The sequence below is a fragment of the Oncorhynchus tshawytscha genome, unplaced genomic scaffold (genome assembly GCF_018296145.1).
Source record: "Oncorhynchus tshawytscha isolate Ot180627B unplaced genomic scaffold, Otsh_v2.0 Un_contig_1775_pilon_pilon, whole genome shotgun sequence".
Lineage (NCBI taxonomy): Eukaryota > Metazoa > Chordata > Actinopteri > Salmoniformes > Salmonidae > Oncorhynchus > Oncorhynchus tshawytscha.
This window is the reverse complement of record NW_024609693.1, coordinates 155439-174044: the sequence shown is the minus strand read 5'-3', so window position 1 is coordinate 174044 and position 18606 is coordinate 155439. Positions and strand designations below refer to the sequence as shown.

The following is an 18606-nucleotide window of genomic DNA, read 5'->3' as shown; positions in this document are numbered from 1 at the left end:
TTGGGGGTATCTTTACTTCATTTTTTTGACAACTTTTACTTCACTACATTCTAAAGAAAATAATGTACATTTTACGCCATACATTTTCAGATTACAGTATGAATGACACCCAAAAGTACTTGTTACATTTTGAATGCTTAGCAGGACAGGAAAATGGTCTAATTCATGTCCTTTTCTAGAGCACATCCCTGGTCATCCCTACTGCCTCTGATCTGGAGGACTCACTAAACAGAGAACATCCCTGGTCATCCCTACTGCCTCTGATGTGGTGGACTCACTAAACAGAGAACATCCCTGGTCATCCCTACTGCCTCTGATGTGGTGGACTCACTAAACAGAGAACATCCCTGGTCATCCCTACTGCCTCTGATCCCTGGTCATCCCTACTGGTGGACTCACTAAACAGAGAACATCCCTGGTCATCCCTACTGCCTCTGATGTGGTGGACTAAACATCTGATGTGGTGGACTCACTAAACAGAGAACATCCCTGGTCATCCCTACTGCCTCTGATGTGGTGGACTCACTAAACAGAGAACATCCCTGGTCATCCCTACTGCCTGATGTGGTGGACTGAGAGACTCACTAAACAGAGAACATCCCTGGTCATCCCTACTGCCTCTGATGTGGTGGACTCACTAAACAGAGAACATCCCTGGTCATCACTACTGCCTCTGATGTGGTGGACTCACTAAACAGAGAACATCCCTGGTCATCCCTACTGCCTCTGATGTGGGACTGGACTCACTAAACAGAGAACATCCCTGGTCATCCCTACTGCCTCTGATGTGGACTCACTAAACAGACTCACTAAACAGAGAACATCCCTGGTCATCCCTCTGCCTCTGATCTGGTGGACTCACTGCAGAGAACATCCCTGGTCATCTCACTAAACAGAGAACATCCCTGGTCATCCCTACTGCCTCTGATCTGGAGGACTCACTAAACAGAGAACATCCCTGGTCATCCCTACTGCCTCTGATCTGGAGGACTCACTAAACAGAGAACATCCCTGGTCATCACTACTGCCTCTGATCTGGAGGACTCACTAAACAGAGAACATCCCTGGTCATCCCTACTGCCTCTGATGTGGTGGACTCACTAAACAGAGAACATCCCTGGTCATCACTACTGCCTCTGATCTGGAGGACTCACTAAACTCACATGCTTCGTTCGTAACTGATGTTGGAGTGTGCCACTGGCTATCCGTAAATAAATAAAAATACAAGAGAATGGGTTGCTTAATATAAATCATTTATACTTTTACTTTTACTTATACTTAAGTATATTTGAGCAATTACGTTTACTTTTGATACTTAAGTATATTTAAAACCAAATACTTTTAGACTTTTACTCAAGTAGAATTTTACTGGGTGTCTTTCACTTTTACTTGAGTCATTTTCTATTAAGATATCGTTACTTTGACAATTGGGTATTGGGTACAATTTTTCCACTACTGGAAAAAATATATATAAGAATCTTAATGGGAAAGCATTCGAAAAGGAATTTGTGAACCTTGTGCTGGACTATTCCCAAAAGCAAGAGCAACATTGTAAACACAATGGGATCCTCTTGCAATAACCTTAATCAAACAATCAACCATGATGATTTATAGCATTTAAAAGCTTGTTGCAGTGACCTCAGAAATATGTAAGTAGTGCTATGGAGTTTATGCTCAGACCCTGTGTTGTGTTTATGTGTTGATCCTGCTCAGTCACCGTGCTGAAGTATGTCTGCTCCCTTCCAAAGCCTACAAGAGAAGGCCATCTTAAAAACTGAACTTGGATCGCTCTCTGAGCTAATGGTTCTATCTCAACTCATCTTTCTGCCATTTCTCAGACATCTCCTCGCCTGCTCAACCTCAATACATTTTCAGAGAGTGTGTGGGTAATCGAGGAAAGATTCATTAAAAAGAGCCACTGGAAAACCTCACAGAACTACAACGGTCTCTTGGCTTTGAGTGTTTTTGGGCAACTCTTTTGGTTCACGTTTCCAGTGGAGGGGATACAGTACAGCAGAGATGCCCAATCTTCCTCCTGTAGAACTACCCTCCTTCAGACTCTCGCTCCAATGATAATTTAACTCACCTGACTCTACCAATTACATTTACAGTAGGACCTTGATGAGCAGAATCACTGTTGTAACAACTTAGTCGGAGCAACAGACATTCATACCGTAATCTGGGCCCCAGGGTATACCATAGTCTTGGCCCCCAGGGATACCGTAGTCTGGGCCCCAGTCTACACAATAGACTTGGTACCCAGGGATACCTTAGTCTGGCCCCCAGAGATACCGTAGTCTGGGCCCCCAGGGATACCGTAGTCTGGGCCCCCAGGGATACCGTAGTCTGGGCCCCCAGGGATACCGTAGTCTGGGACCCAGGGATACCGTAGTCTGGGCCCCCAGGGATACCGTAGTCTGGGTCTCAGGGTATGACTCTTTCTTGTGGCGATACTGAGCACTGACAGAAAAGAGATACTCCACTGTCAGCATTCTTCTTTCTCTCAGAGAGATTGTTTGTGTTTGAGATGGATTGCATTGCAGAATCACTGATCTACCAAGCATCTTGCATCCAAAATAACTTTGCATTATGTGATCAAGATTAGCGATTCTGTGCCCACTCAAACTGATCCCCTCAAACAAGCTGATTAACTTGGCAGCGAGAGAAATAATGTATCCATAGGACTCTGTCTCCCTCTCCTGCCTAAAGATGGTAGTCTCTCAACTCTTCAGAGTTGATGATATGATACAATTCAGTGGGTATATCAACAATGGACTAATAACAACTATTACAAACTCGCTTTTTATTACTGAAAATACTTTTCAAAACAGAAAAAGTCATACATTTCACTGAGATATGTTGCAATAGCCTGTAGAAATTTAATTTTAAACACATTAGGTCACCATTGGAATGTCTCTGTACCCACTCTATTGCATACCCTGCCCAGGAGTAATCAGCAGAGCCTTAGAGGTGTGTGTGTGTGTGTGTGTGTGTGTGTGTGTGTGTGTGTGTGTGTGTGTGTGTGTGTGTGTGTGTGTGTGTGTGTGTGTGTGTGTGTGTGTGTGTGTGTGTGTGTGTGTGTGTGTGTGTGTGTTGAATGTTTGGCTCTGACATTCACTGATGCGAGAAAAGGGGAGAGACATTCTGTCATATAAGCGATGGACCACCAGTCCTCTCCCTGTGATGAGCCAATAGAATCCTTTCATCTGTTTGGTGATGAACAAATTGGAAATCTGACCCATCATCCCAATGATAGTTCAGTGAATGTCCCATCCTCTCAGTCTGATGAGCCAATGGGAAGACTGTCCTCACGTCTGTGTAATGATGAGCCAATGGGAAAATGAATCTCTCTGCATGGTGAGCCGATGGAGTCCTCTCGTCCTGGGGATGGACCAATGGGAACGTGTTGCTGCCTGAGTATTGAGATGCTGAGGATGGAAGCGGAATGGAGATGCCTCTATAGCCCAACACTTCTGTTCCTCCTATACCTGTAGGTGAGGTAGTGCATTCATTCACTCTACACATTGTGTTTTATAGGTACATCTCTGAAATGGTTAAAGCAGGGTTGGCCAATTATCCTGGAGCTCTGGTGAATGTGCAGGAGTTTGCTTCGGCCCTCCTATAACACACCTGCTAAGTTCTCTTTGAGAAACGGAGTAGTTGACTTGTGGAGTTGGCTGAGTTAGGGCAGGACTGGAGCATAAACCTGCATGGTAAGTGGCTCTCCAGAAGAAGGGCTTCTTATAAAAAACAAACATAATAAGCGCTTAATCACCTCTCTCTATTGTAGTAGCTGGACCATATCTCTGGGAGATTTCTGAGCATGAAGTGTCAAACTGTACTCCCAAACTCTCCCTCTGACCCCAGTGAGTCTAAACACAGTTGAAATGACACCACAAACAAGATAAACATAACATTTAGTTAGTCAGCTGGTAACTTGCTACAAGGTTATTAACACTTAACTACACATTAATTGTTTTTAATTGTAGCGGTATATACTCAATTTGCATAACAATCTGGTGTTAAAACTTGTGAAATGCTGCATGTTTCAGGGGGCTTAGCTTGTTTATGTACCTGTTGAGTCATTGAGTTGGTTGTTGTCATCGAATTCACTGAAGGGAAATCTTTGTTCTTTTGGTTGATCAGAAATGAAGCTTTAGAAAGAAAAGTGAACTGTTATTCTCTCTCTCAAACTGCTATAGACCACCAACTGCTATAGACCACCAACTGCTATAGACCACCAACTGCTATAGACCACCAACTGCTATAGACCACCAACTGCTATAGACCACCAACTGCTATAGACCACCAACTGCTATAGACCACCAACTGCTATAGACCACCAACTATAGACCACCAACTGCTATAGACCACCAACTGCTATAGACCACCAACTGCTATAGACCACCAACTGCTATAGACCACCAACTGCTATAGACCACCAACTGCTATAGACCACCAACTGCTATAGACCACCAACTGCTAACAGTCAGTATCTGGATAACGTGTGAAATATTTGATAATGTATGTGATATCAACAGAGGTACATTTTCTGGGTGATTTAAATATTGACTGGCTTTCATCACATTGCCCACTCAAGAAAATGCTTCAAACTGCAACCAGTGCCTGCAACCTGGTTCAGGCTATCAGTTATCCTACCATGGTAGTTACAAACAGCACAGGAATGAAGTCAGCAACATGTATTGATCACATCTTTACTAATGCAGCAGAAATGTGCTTTAAAGCTGTATCCAAATCCATTGTATGTAGTGATCACAATATAGTAGCCATATCTAGGAAAACCAACATTCTGAAGGCTGGGCCTAATATACTTTATGAGAGGTCATACAAGAGGTGTTGTAGTGATTCCTCTGTTGTTGATGTGAAGAATATTTGTTTGTCTGTGGTGTGGAATTATTTTACCTTTATTTAACTAGGCAAGTCAGCCACTATTTTCAATGATGGCTTAGGAACAGTGGGTTAACTGCCTTGTTCAGGGGCAGAACAACAGATATTTACCATGTCAGCTCAGGGATTCAAACTTACAACCTTTCGGTTACTAGTCCAACTCTCTAACCACTAGTCTACCTGCTACCCCAGTGTAATGCCAGTGTATTGAGGAGCAACCAGACGCTGCACTTGACACATTTATGAAATAGATTTTTCCAGTTACTAATAAGCATGGACCCATTACGAAAGTGACTGTAAAAACGGTTAAGTCCCTGTGGATTGATGAATTGAAACATTTGATGGTTTAGAGGGATGAGGCAAAAGGAATGGCAAATACGTCTGGCTGCACAACCAATTGGCAAACGTGGAACCTGATTCCACATCAGGTAACAGATACAAGCAGAATAATCTCTTTTTTTTAACAGATAAAAATACACCTTATGGAACAGCGGAGACTGTGAAGAGACACACACACACACACACACACATGATAAGACACTCACTCTACACACACATACACATGGATTTTGTACTGTAGAGATGTGATGGTAGAGTAGTATCTGAGGGAACACACTTAATGTGTTGTGAAAAGTGCTATTAAATATAATGTAATGTAATATTTTAAATAGTTTTTAACTGCCTTAATGTTGCTGGACCCCAAGAAGAGTGGCTGTTGCCTTGGCAGCAGCAAATGGGGATCCATAATAAACAAAAATACACACACTCACTATGTGCTCCGTGGACACTGCTCTTATACTTGGCTTCCCTCCTCCATTTTGCTCTTCTGTTTGAGAACCACACCTTCAAAGGGGAATGGCAATTATAACAGATGTAGCTCACTATTACAGGTACATTTACAGGAAATGACATAGGTTGTATGCATAGTTTGTGTCATGTAACCTTGATGGTGTCCTCTGGAAGTTGGATCTCAGATGCCAGTTTTTCCCTGGTGAACATGTCTGCATAGTGGCTCTGTGTGAATTCTGCTCCGTTTGGGAGGAAGAAATAGAATGAGAGAGCACTCAAAGCTTGAAAGGATAACAACTTTTCCAACTGTTCTAAAACAAGCCTTGTTGAAATAGGAATAAGTCCAATCAAACTAAGTCGTTTAAGCCTAATCATTAATGTATCCACTCCACATAAACACACAGCCTAAATGTACATAAACAGTTGTCGAAGTAAAAGTAGGACATTGTTCTGCCTAAAGTACAGTACTGTACAGGCCGACCTTGCTCTAACACTCTGCACTGCCCCAGGGTGAAGGTGGTGCGGTTGCGATGCTGGGGCCGGGGAGGCTGGAGATCGTTCACCTCAACTGTCTCCATCTCCTCCCTCTCCTTCACTACTGACTGCGTTGGGGTCTCCACTAGAAGACCTGGAATATGGCTATGTTTTTCAAATTGCGCACAGTGTATGTGGCATACATGTGTGTATTTCTCCCAGATCCAGATGTACGATGTGTAGCCTACCTGGGTATCTGGGGTGGTGCGCAGAAATCTCCACACTCAACATCGCAGAGTCGAGTTGAATTTTCCTGAGAATTCTGTTTACAGAGGATACCTTTTCACAAGGAGAAAATAATGCTTAAATTAATCGAAAATATAGTTATTTCCCTCACAGTTGTTCACACTTTGTATCATTCTGGTGTAGCTTGTGATCTCACTTACACTGGGAACTTTGGCCGATTTACAGATTCTTTCGGCCGCGAGCTTCTTTCTGATTTCCCAGGCGAATATTGTTGGGTTTTTCGTCTTGCATTCGATTATTTTCGAGATGACTTCGGGGGTGAGGAGTCGAGGTCTACTACCTCCGGTCGCCTTCGGGTCCAGGAGGCCGGTTTTGTGGTACCTGCTCAAAATCTTGCTGACGCAGCCATTTGACACCTGCCAGCGCGGAGTGCACATTTGGGTTTTCATGAATTGACGCACGATTTATATCCACCAATCAGAGCACAATAACAGAAGTACTACTCGATCATTGAAAGCACACCATTTAACAACTATTTAATGTATTAAGTTAAATTAATAATAAAATAAATTATGCTTTTCATGTATCGAATAATATCGAATAGGGCGCAAACACGAGCTCCTATAAGCCTGCTGATACGCACCTGCAGGATTCTGGAGATCTCGCATGGGCGCACACCTTCCGATGCCAGTTCGATCATCTTCCTCCTTTTATATGCTGGAAGCGGCCTCCCGTTCAGAAACACCCCACCAAGCTGATTGACACACCCGCTCCCTTAGAATAGAACAGAATAAAATAGCTTTTATAAGATTTAAACCTATTTTACCGCTTTATGCATCAACATGTCTTTGCATATTGTTGGAAAAAATGTCTCCACTCAATTCAATGATATAAGTAATCGAATAACACATTATAATTAGTCCTTCGTTTGAATATAGACCTACCATCGTTTGACAGGTCCACATTCGTTCCACACATGTCAATTGGTTCTTCAGAGCCGTATCAAATGAAACAACAAGATAATTCCTGTATAATATACAGCGCTGATGTTCCTTTGATAAACAAGAGAATAAACTGTTATATGAGGAACTTCATCCCCAAAATGCACTGACCTGATTGTAAAGTGCATAAAACACCTCACCTGTAAAATGTGAATATTCGGAATCTGAGTGGATGCCAATTCACACCTGTCTGTTGCACAGGTCACCACTGACAGGAATCACGCGCGACTTCACAAATATATACCCTATCAGCCTTTTCTGGATGACGTAGTGGTGTGATAGGAGAAATGTCAATATTGCATGTAGGCCTACTGTACCTGACTCTCAAGTAACCCAGTCTATTCAGACTCGATTGTCTGGAAGTCAAGCTGCGAACCACAATATTTAACCCCACACATTATAGGATATAAATATGGATGACCCTTATAAAGTGCCAATGTAACATTTGTTATCAACGTTGTGGTCAAAATCTTTGCCCCAAGATTAAAAAAAAAAAAAGAAGTTTATTATGGGTTAACTAGACCTATTGCAATTGTGAACTTGAAGCAGAAGAATGCAATGCCATGTAATAAATTGTAGGGCCAACAGGGGACATTTTTTATCTCACATGCAGTGTTTTTACAGTGGACTAAAGGCTTCCATCTAAACGGGTTTCAAGGCTAGTCCGTTAGGCTATTCAATTTCTGATAACTATTTGGTAAGGTACATAATATAATGGAATAGGAAGCTCGCATCCACTGCTCTCTCTAGATGATGCGTATATTACAGTACTGTATCCTGAAGATACACATATGCTGTGTCAAGAACAATCTCCATGTTTTCTGTTGGGCTACTGAAGATACTCTTTTTGGACTTTCAAAAACGATTTTCACACATGACACCAAAGGTAAATTAATTCCATTTACTGTATTCCATCTCCAAGCGACACGTCTCGGGTCACGTGACTTGAGCATCCTTTCCCAAGTCAGTGTTTAAGATTAGTCCGATCGAGTCTCCTTTTTTTAAAGCTAACATTTGAAAATCTGTCCCGATGTCGACTGCCATATGGTAAAGTGCTTCTGATAAATCATAAATCCATCATCCAGACTCTTTTATTACATTTTCTTTCAAGCATGAACAAATAGTCGGATAGGGCGAATGTGGGGGGACCAATTGGGACTTTCATTTAGAAAAAAAGGACGAGGAAAACCGTCGCAGATGTCTCTTGACCAGCCAGCAGATAAAATGTGCTGTAAACGTTTCAAAGAAAATATTTGACAAGCAAATATTAGCAAATGTGAAACCACACAAGGCTCGTCTTTTGGTCCTGTTTAATGACTAATTGGGCATCATTAGCTGGGTCCACACAGATCGAAGTGCCACTGAAATAAAGGGTGGATTTTAAAATGCCATATGGTCCAAATTATATATTAACCCACGAGTTAGCGCACGGTTATAGTTTCTGTAGAGGACGCATTGTATATAGCTGATAAACAACTCTGGACACCAGGGTATCCTTGCCAACAGACAGAGAAGACAAATAACATATTTATTTATTACGGCACAGAGTTCATGCCCCGATTGATTTGGAGTACTTTATTGCATATTTTGTGTGTACAACCCAAGGTTAATAAAACAGTCACGCCGCGGGCACGGAAATGGTTAAACATTCTTGTGTGCGTAAATGTTCGCAGGGCTCACCATTTCGGCCTAAGGAAGAATTCTAAACATAGATCGACCATATCTCAATGACACACAACATTCTATTTGGTTCTATCGACGTGAATTTGTGCTTTCTTGTGTCCCTAGGTGCAGAGAAACATGAACATTTTACCCGCGTAAAAGGGTACCATAAACCTATCCAAAGCGCACAGAGCTCCCTCATGCGTCTCAACGTGGGGTCATATAGCCTTCATTCTAGCGCATTTCTACACACTGAAGTATGACAAGAATCAATTTACCCTCACTTGGAAGGACTGTTAAAATTGAATATGCAATTCGATAAATATTAGCACAAAAGCACATTTAATGGTTTCCATGGTAGCCAACAGGCAGCGTTGAACACCAAATAATGCTTAGAGAAGTAGCCTATAATCTGTGTGAACAAACTGTGCGTCTGAGACCACATCATTGTATAGTTCAAATGCCAGTATGACTGAATCATTTGATCTGATTTGTGTACCCTACATTTGCTATATAACATATTTGACCCTATATATTCTATATATTGCTGATGTATTATGAAGTTATTGTAAATCTTTGTAATATTATACTTGTTTTACTGTATGCTTCTCTGTAGCCTACACACAACCAATTTGGGATGGAGAGGGCAGGCAACATGAGTTTGCTTGTGGATGGTTTTGTGAAATGATTAGCAAAATAAAAATAAAACAACTTGTAAATGTGTTCCTTGTCAAAGTCAATAAAAAACTATTTCAAATTCCCGAGTTTAAGGACCAGGCATCGAAATGGGTTTAGAATATTTATAAAGGAAATTGAATGGATGTGAGAATGGAAGGGATGAAGCCAAGGGCTGCAGGTGAAGGATCCAGGGGATGGACTCTGTAGAGATTGGCTTGGAGTCTCAGGTAGACATCATCATCAGGCCGTGGTAGATAGGCTGCTGGTGAAGGATCCAGGGGATGGACTCTGTAGAGATTGGCTTGGAGTCTCAGGTAGACATCATCATCAGGCCGTGGTAGATAGGCTGCTGGTGAAGGATCCAGGGGATGGACTCTGTAGAGATTGGCTTGGAGTCTCAGGTAGACATCATCATCAGGCCGTGGTAGATAGGCTGCTGTGGTGCCGCCAATCCCCCAGGAGATCTTTGGAAGAACGTCAGAGATCCTATATAGAAGGTGGAGAAGGTGAGGGATGCAACACTTGATAAGGCTAGTAAGGCAATGTGGTGCAACAGACATGCACTGCAGAACAGAGGCAGAATGTTAGTTTGGTCAGGTTTAAAGGGAAACTTCACAATTTTTCAACTTCATATTCATCATTTCTAGCATCACACCAACATCAACGTGTGAAAATGGTGATTTCTATGTTTTGTAGAGGAAGATAAGTGTTTCCAAATACATCATCAATGTGCATCATGTGATTTTGACCAATTGTGAGTAGATATTGCCTACCTACTGTCTACTAATCGGTTGATTCTGTCACTGGAAACACTGATCTTTATCTTTTTTTTCTACAAAACATAGAAACCTGCCATTTTTACATATGTTGATGTTGCAGTGTTGCAAACAGGCGTGGAGGCTGATTGTCAACGAGTAGAAGCTGGTGCTTGTTGAGTTCCAAGGGAGCTGCGTTCAAGGCTAGTTAAAGTAGTTGCGTTCCAAGGGAGCTGCGTTCAAGGCTAGTTAAAGTAGTTGCGTTCCAAGGGAGCTGCGTTCAAGGCTAGTTAAAGTAGTTGCGTTCCAAGGGAGCTGCGTTCAAGGCTAGTTAAAGTAGTTGCGTTCCAAGGGAGCTGCGTTCAAGGCTAGTTAAAGTAGTTGCGTTCCAAGGGAGCTGCGTTCAAGGCTAGTTAAAGTAGTTGCGTTCCAAGGGCTGCTGCGTTCAAGGCTAGTTAAAGTAGTTGCGTTCCAAGGGAGCTGCGTTCAAGGCTAGTTAAAGTAGTTGCGTTCCAAGGGAGCTGCGTTCAAGGCTAGTTAAAGTAGTTGCGTTCCAAGGGAGCTGCTTTCAAGGCTAGTTAAAGTAGTTGCGTTCCAAGGGAGCTGCGTTCAAGGCTAGTTAAAGTAGTTGTGTTCCAAGGGAGCTGCGTTCAAGGCTAGTTAAAGTAGTTGCGTTCCAAGGGAGCTGCGTTCAAGGCTAGTTAAAGTAGTTGCGTTCCAAGGGAGCTGCGTTCAAGGCTAGTTAAAATAGTTGCATTCCAAGGTTTTGCGTTCAAGGCTAGTTAAAGTAGTTTTCCAAATAGCTCATTCAAGGCTAGTTAAAGTAGTTTTGACAAGGGAGCTGCGTTCAAGGCTAGTTAAAGTAGTTGCCTTCCAAGGGAGCTGCGTTCAAGGCTAGTTAAAGTAGTTCTGTTACAAGGGAGCTGCGTTCAAGGCTTTAAAGTTTTGCGTTCCAAGGGAGCTGCGTTCAAGGCTAGTTAAAGTAGTTGTGTTCCAAGGGAGCTGCGTTCAAGGCTAGTTAAAGTAGTTGCTTTCCAAGGGAGCTGCGTTCAAGGCTAGTTAAAGTAGTTGCGTTCCAAGGGAGCTGCGTTCAAGGCTAGTTAAAGTAGTTGCGTTACAAGGGAGCTGCGTTCAAGGCTAGTTAAAGTAGTTGCGTTACAAGGGAGCTGCGTTCAATCATTGTCAGCAAATTAGCTAAAGTAATGTCATAGTCAACATAACTAATATAAATAACGCATTAGTAAAGCCGCAACAATCATGCAGTAAAGTTAGTGTACAGTCAGTAAGCAGTTTAGCACTTACACCGGCGGGTGAAAATTGTTAAAACCAAAAGCTTACCATGACTTGGAAGAGTTCCAGTGTTGTTTTGGATAGTCATAGCCAGCTAGCTAACGATGCAACCCTCTATGTGAATTTGCTAGCTAGTAAATAAAACTGAAAATGGGAGAAATGTCACACCCTGATCTGTTTCACCTGTCTGTGTTTCACCTGTCCATCAGCCCACAAAGCAATCCCTGGTGCCTACGAATGGAGGCTCCTTGGGAGATGGCATTGCACAGCTGGTCCGGGTCTGTGGGTCAGTCAGGTCCAGTTTGTGTTATCAGGTATGGAGGTAAGGCCCAGATGCAGACCACGTCGAAATAAACAATTGTTTACTGTTCCAACAGGGGCAGGCAATAGACAGGTCAAGGCATGTAGGGGTCATTAAACGCTGGTTGACTTAAACAAACAAGACGAACTGGCAACAGACAGAGAACTTGGGTATTTATACCTGCTCCTTCCCGGGAGCCCCGGTTACCTCCTCCGGAACGCTTTAATGGAGAGCTGAGCAACAGTTGGGCATTTTTAGGTTAGTGTGCCATCATTTTCAAGCTTCAGTCCTCCTCCTTCCCCTCGGATTGCTCCAAAATAGCCTACCTCATCACGCTGATGTCTGGAAGGGCTCTTACCTGGACTACCGCCGTATGGAAACAGCAGCCGGCCATATGTGTGAGCCTGGAGGGGTTCGTGGGAGAAGTGAGGAAGGTCTTTGATGCCCCGTTCTCCGGGAGAGAAGCTGCGCAGAAGCTAATCCAGCTCCGGCAGGATGCCCGCACTGTGGCTGACTATGCGGTGGATTTCCGTACGTTGGCAACAGTAAGTGCGTGGAACCCGGAAGCACTGTTTGACATGTTCCTGCACGGTGTCTCAGAGGAGGTTAAAGACGATCTTGCAGCTCGGGAGTTACCCACAGATTTTGACTCCCTCATTGCTTTGACCATCTGCATCGATGGGCGATTGCGGGAACGACGGATGGAGAGGAAATTCGATTTCACTCGCACGTCCAGGGATTCCACCTTGCGTCCGAGTCATCCAGGAAGTCCCCGATGGTCCCGTGGCCGAGAGCACCCGAGATTTCCCGACCTTCCTCGAGAGTCACAGAGGAGGGCCGAGGCACTGTTTCCCAAGCCCATGCAACTAGGCAAGGCTGGGCTGTCGCCAGCGGAACGGCAACACCGGATCAGCACAAGGAGCTGTCTGTATTGTGGAACTTTTGATAATTTTGTGTCCTCGTGCCTGGTAAATGACCAGGCTCACCGGTAGGAGCAAGTACTCTGGTGGGCCATATGGGGAACTTTTCTGCTTCCCTTACTCACATCAGTTTTCATGTCATTCTGCTGTGGGGAAACCAGTCCAAATCTCTCCGGGTCCTCATTGACTCTGGGGCCGATGAGAGCTTATTGGATGCCACACTGGCATCCCCACTTAGCCCCTCTCCGAGCTTTAACATCCACACTTAGCCCCTCTCCATTCCCGTGGATGTTAGAGCGTTGGACGGGCGCTCTATAGGTCGGGTCACCCATAATACCACACCCATCAACCTACGGGTGTCAGGGAATCACAGCAAGACCATTCAGTTCTTGCTCATCAAGTCCCCCGCTCCCTGTGGTTTTGAGATTCTCCTGGCTCCAGCGACACAACACTCATCAGCTGGTCTACGGGTGCCATCATGGGCTGGAGTCCGTTCTGCCACGTCCATTCTCTGAAGTCGGTGCAACCTGCCCTGGGTCGTCTTCCTGGGTCCTCGGAGGTGGTTCCAGACCTCTCTGCCATTCCCGCAGAGTACCAGGACCTCCGGGAGGTGTTCAGCAAGTCCCGGGCCACTTCCCTTCTGCCGCACCACCCCTATAAATGTGGGATTGACCTTCTCCCTAGCACCACGCCGCCCCGGGGTGTCTGTTCTCGCTGTCGGGACCTGAAACCAAGGCTATGGAGGACTACATTGGGGGCTCCCTAGCTACTGGATTTATCCATCCCTCTTCCTCTCCCGCTGGTGATGGATTCTCCTTCGTGGAGAAGAAGGACAAGACCCTGCGCCCATGCATTGACTACCGGGGACTCAATGACACCACTGTTAAGAACCGTTATCCGCTACCACTTATTTCCTAGGCCTTCGAGCCACTCCAGGTGGCCACTGTGTTCTCCAAGCTGGATCTACGTAACGCCTGCGGATATGAGAGGGGGACAAGTGGAAGACCGCCTTCAACGAGGCCACTATGGATATCTAGTCATGCCCTTTGGTCTCACCAACGCCCCTGCCATGTTCCAGACTCTGGTGACTGACATTCTCCGCGACATGTCTTCATCTACATTGATGACATCCTTGCCTTCTCCCGCTCCCCCCAATAAGACGTGCTCCATGTCCGGTAGGTTCACCAGCGCCTTCTGGAGAACCAGTTATTCGTTAAGGTGGAAAAATGTGAGTTCTATCACTCCACTATTCCCTTTCTGGGCTACGTCATTTCTGCTGGGATGGTCAAGATGGATCCTGAGAAGGTGAAAGTGGTGGTGGATTGGCCTCAGCCTATGTCCAGGGTGCAGCTGCAACGCTTCCTGGGGTTCACCTGCTTTTTCCGGGTTTACAGCACCCTGGTCTCCCCCGTCTGCCCTCACCTCTACCAAGGTTCTGTTCACTTGGTCCACGGCAGCAGACCGGTTGTTCCGGGACCTTAAACATTGCTTCACCCTGGCTCCGATCCTGGTTCATTCGGACCCTTCCCATCAGTTCGTGGTGGAGGCCGATACTTCGGATGTCGGATTGGGGGCTGTTCTGTCCTAACGTTCTGTCCTGGACCTTAAGCTTCATCCCTGCGCCGCCTTCTCCCACCGCCTCACCGCCACGGAGAGGAATAACAATGTGGGGAATCAGGAGCTTCTCGCGGTAAAGATGGCATTGGAGGCACTGGCTCGAAGGTGCGGAACATCCGTTCATTGTGTAGACAAACCACAAAAATCTGGAGTATCTCTGCACCACCAAGCACCTCACCTCCTGGCAGGCGAGATGGGCCCTGCTGTTTACCCGGTTCAACTTTTCCCTCTCCTACCGGCCGGGGTCCAAGAACATCAAGCCGGATGCCCTGTCTTGCTGCTATAACCCCACTGCTACCACCCCAAAGCCCGAGACCATCCTTCCCACCTCGTACCTGGCGACGGCACTCAGCTGGGGTATCGGTAAACAGTTCCGGTAGGCGCAGCGGTCCCAGCTGAACCCTGGGGAGGGCCCAGATAACCGAATGTTCATGCTTGACGCTGTCCGCTCCGCAGTCCTGGAGGGGGCCCATCTCCTCCAGGAACCTGGAGGAAAGCCCAGTCGGCCCTCCTCAAGACCACCACCAGGTATCGATGACAAGCGGATCGCCATCAGACCCTGGCTCCCCGGTATCTTCTCGGGCAGAAGGTATGGCTGTCCACCCCCGGTTTATCGGCCTGTTCCCGATCTCCAAGATCATTAGCCCCTCTGCTGTTCGTCTTCTGTTTCTCGGTACCCTTCGTATACATCCCACCTTTCATGTGTCCAAAGTCAAATCCATGTCTCATAGCCCTTTGTCTCCCATTTCCAGGCCCATCCCTCTTCCCCGTCTCATCGACGGCCAACCAGCTTACACGGTGAGGCGTCTCCTGAAGTTTCGACCTCGGGGCAGGGCGTTCCAGTACCTGGTTGACTGGGAGTGTAATGGCCCGGAGGGGATGTGCTGGGTCCCCACCAGGGACATCCTGGACACAGGCCTCATCGCAGATTTTCAGCATCGACACCCTGGTCGACCCGATATGCACCCAGGTAGGACTCCAGGTGGCACCCCTAGAGGGGGGGTACTGTCATCTGTTTCACCTGTCTTTGTGATCATCTCCACCCCCCTCCAGGTGTTGCCCATCTTCCCATTATCCCCTGTGTATTTATACCTGTGTTCTCTGTTTGTCTGTTGCCAGTTGGTCTTGTTTCTTCAAGTCAACAAGTGTTTGTCTCAGCTCCTGCTTTTTCCAGGTTCTCTCTTCTCGCCCGACAGGTTTTTACCCTTGCCTGTCCTCCGAGCTCGCCTGCCTAACCCCGCCAGCCGACCTCTACCTTTACCCCCTCTGGATTACAGACCTCTGCCTTACCCACACTACCAGTCAAAAGTTTTAGAACACCTACTCATTCAAGGGTTTTTCTTTATTTTTTACTATTTTCTACATTGTAGAATAATAGTGAAGACATCACAACTATGAAATAGCACATATGGAATCATACAGTAACCAAACAAGTTTTAAACAAATCAAAATGCATTTGAGATTCTTCAAATAGCCACCCTTTGCCTTGATGACAGCTTTGCACACTCTTGGCATTTTCTCAACCAGTGTCACCTGGAATGCTTTTCCAACAGTCTTGAAGGAGTTCCCACATATGCTGAGCACTTGTTGGCTGCTTTTCCTTCACTCTGAGGTCCGACTCATCCCAAACCATCTCAATTTGGTCGAGGTCGGGGGATTGTGGAGGCCAGGTCATCTGATGCAGCACTCCATCCCTTTCCTTCTTGGTGAAATAGCCCCTACACAGCCTGGATGTGTGTTGGGTCAGGCTGGTCTCATAGACGTAACATAGTAAACATAAATCCGGGACCCTCAAATTAGTATGATATGTCATGTTTGGTATGGTTACATAGGATAGAAGGACACTTAAGCCAAGAACAAAAGGAGGGTGGTTGGTTGGGTGTATAATGTGAACATCGAGCAACCCAAAGGCTGTGTGTTTATCTCATCACAGACAACTTTAGCGTTTTAGTTATTTAGCAACTTTGCAACTACTTAGTTTGTTAACTAACCCTTCTCCTAATACTTTTACCTAACCCTTCCCATTTAACCTAACTCCTAACCTTAACCCCTAGTGTTAGCTAAAGTTAGCATTAACAACACATTGGAATTCATAACATATAAGTTTTAAGAGATCCACAAATTAATACATACCATACGAAACATAACATATCATACTAAATGGAGTGTCTTGGATTTATGTACAGAAAAATATGAAATTCTCTGAGACCAGTAATTTAAACTTGTTAATTGATTGATTAAATTGATTGATTGGCCAGAGATTCCGCTTACCTGGTGTCCCCAGGATACGACAGGGGTGTCAAACTGGGGGCTGCATTCATTCTTCAACGAGGTCCGGAGGGCAGCACTGAACATTTGCTATATTTCCTTGTGTCAAAAATAGCAAAAAATAGTCCTCTATCCACCGTTTTGGGAATTTTCGATGCGCCCTGACTGTTTGGTGATTATTAGCGAGCTGGACAGTGAAGAAACTGTATGAATGTAGATCCATTGACTGTGCACAGTGATTATTAGTGAGCTGGACACATAGCCGAAGGAAGTAGGGGGTCTGAGGGGGGTGCAGCATCCTATGAAAAATTGGATTTCAAAAAAATATGACAAAAAAAAAACCTAGTGCACTGGGCCTTTACTAGTCCTGTATTAGGTGACCGATACGGCCAGCTGTAGTGCAGCCCCCCCCAAAAAATGTCAGCAGCTATGGCTGGACATTCAAGAAATGGTGTGAATGTAGATCCATTATAATTTCTTTATAATTTCCATTATAATTTCTTTTGATTTTAGTAATTTTAAAGTATATTCAGTTCGTTTCTCCCCCGCCCCAAAAAATATGTTAAAAAATACATGATCATTTTTTAAACCTTTATTTAACTAGGCAAGTCAGTTAAGAACAAATTCTTATTTTCAATGACGGCCTAGGAACAGTGGGTTAACTGCCTGTTCAGGGGCAGAACGACAGATTTGTACCTTGTCAGCTCAGGGGTTTGAACTTGCAACCTTCCGGTTACTAGTCCAGCACTCTAACCACTAGGCTACCCTGTTAAAAAAATAATTGCTTTGCGGGCAAATATGTTGTATGTTTGGTCTACGATTACATGGGATGGGAGGTATGCCAATATAGATTAAGGTACAGGCATTTTTGCCTTACAGTAAATCATTCCCCCCGTTGAAATAACCTACAATGGAACAAAGACGCATAGCCTCTCTCTGTAGATTAACAAATTCAGATTTGTTGAGCAGCTTTGGTTTATACAAGGTCACATTTGTATTTATTTTATTTCACCTTTATTTAACCAGGTAGGCAAGTTGAGAACAAGTTCTCATTTACAACTGCGACCTGGTCCAGATAAAGCAAAGTAGTTCGACACGTATAACAACACAGAGTTACACATGGAGTAAAACAAACATAGTCAATAATACAGTAGAAAAACAAGTCTATATACAATTTAAATAAATAAATCATTTGATTTGCATTGGGTGAATAGACCACATAACATTGTACTATTTGTGCATGTCTCGAGTTCGGGGCATCCACGATAACGTTATGAACCGTACCAGGGTAATACTATGCTGACGTGTATAACCTCCACATGCACCGGAAGATCTTATTTCACTCTGATTACGCGTCCAAGGAATAGCCCCATCTGCCCCATTCATTTCTAATCCTGTACCCGGAAAAGTAACTCTTTGACGTGTATGCATGGTACCGTGTGTTTCCGGTATAGCGTGTGTTCACAGTTATCCAGCCTTTTCCTCTTGGGTTTCAATAGAACAGTCACTTTGGATTCCCGGCTCCTTACCTGTTTCCCCCTAAACGGCGTATCTAACTTTGTGGACATGGCATCATCAGTTTCGGCACAGGCGAATCCTGCTCCGGTTGCGGCGCTCCAGAGAGGAATAGTCAAGATGGTAGGAACATATGGATGAAGAGTGTGGGACTAGGGATGATGCTAACAGCTTGTTAGCTT

The 18606-nt window shown here is 44.8% G+C and overlaps 2 protein-coding genes across 2 annotated transcripts in view; one reads left to right on the top strand and one right to left on the bottom strand.

The window, feature by feature from the left end:
* Positions 1–2769: 2769 nt before the first annotated feature.
* On the bottom strand, positions 2770–7842 carry pax4 (paired box 4). Its single transcript, XM_042316985.1, has 10 exons — positions 7362–7842; positions 7061–7191; positions 6618–6833; positions 6420–6510; positions 6179–6325; positions 5851–5933; positions 5679–5751; positions 4075–4154; positions 3776–3872; positions 2770–3488 (listed from the first exon to the last, which is right to left on the bottom strand). The coding sequence occupies exons 1-10, from the start codon at positions 7393–7395 to the stop codon at positions 3148–3150; spliced, it is 1293 nt and encodes a 430-aa protein (XP_042172919.1). The 5' UTR covers positions 7396–7842; the 3' UTR covers positions 2770–3147.
* Positions 7843–18298: 10456 nt separating this feature from the next.
* The window catches only part of LOC112239099 (staphylococcal nuclease domain-containing protein 1), a 115898-nt gene continuing 115590 nt past the window's right edge, over positions 18299–18606 (top strand). The window contains exon 1 of the mRNA XM_042316983.1: positions 18299–18547. Coding sequence (XP_042172917.1) covers positions 18335–18547 — 213 coding nt within the window. The 5' untranslated portion in view covers positions 18299–18334. The remainder of the gene's footprint in view (positions 18548–18606) is intronic.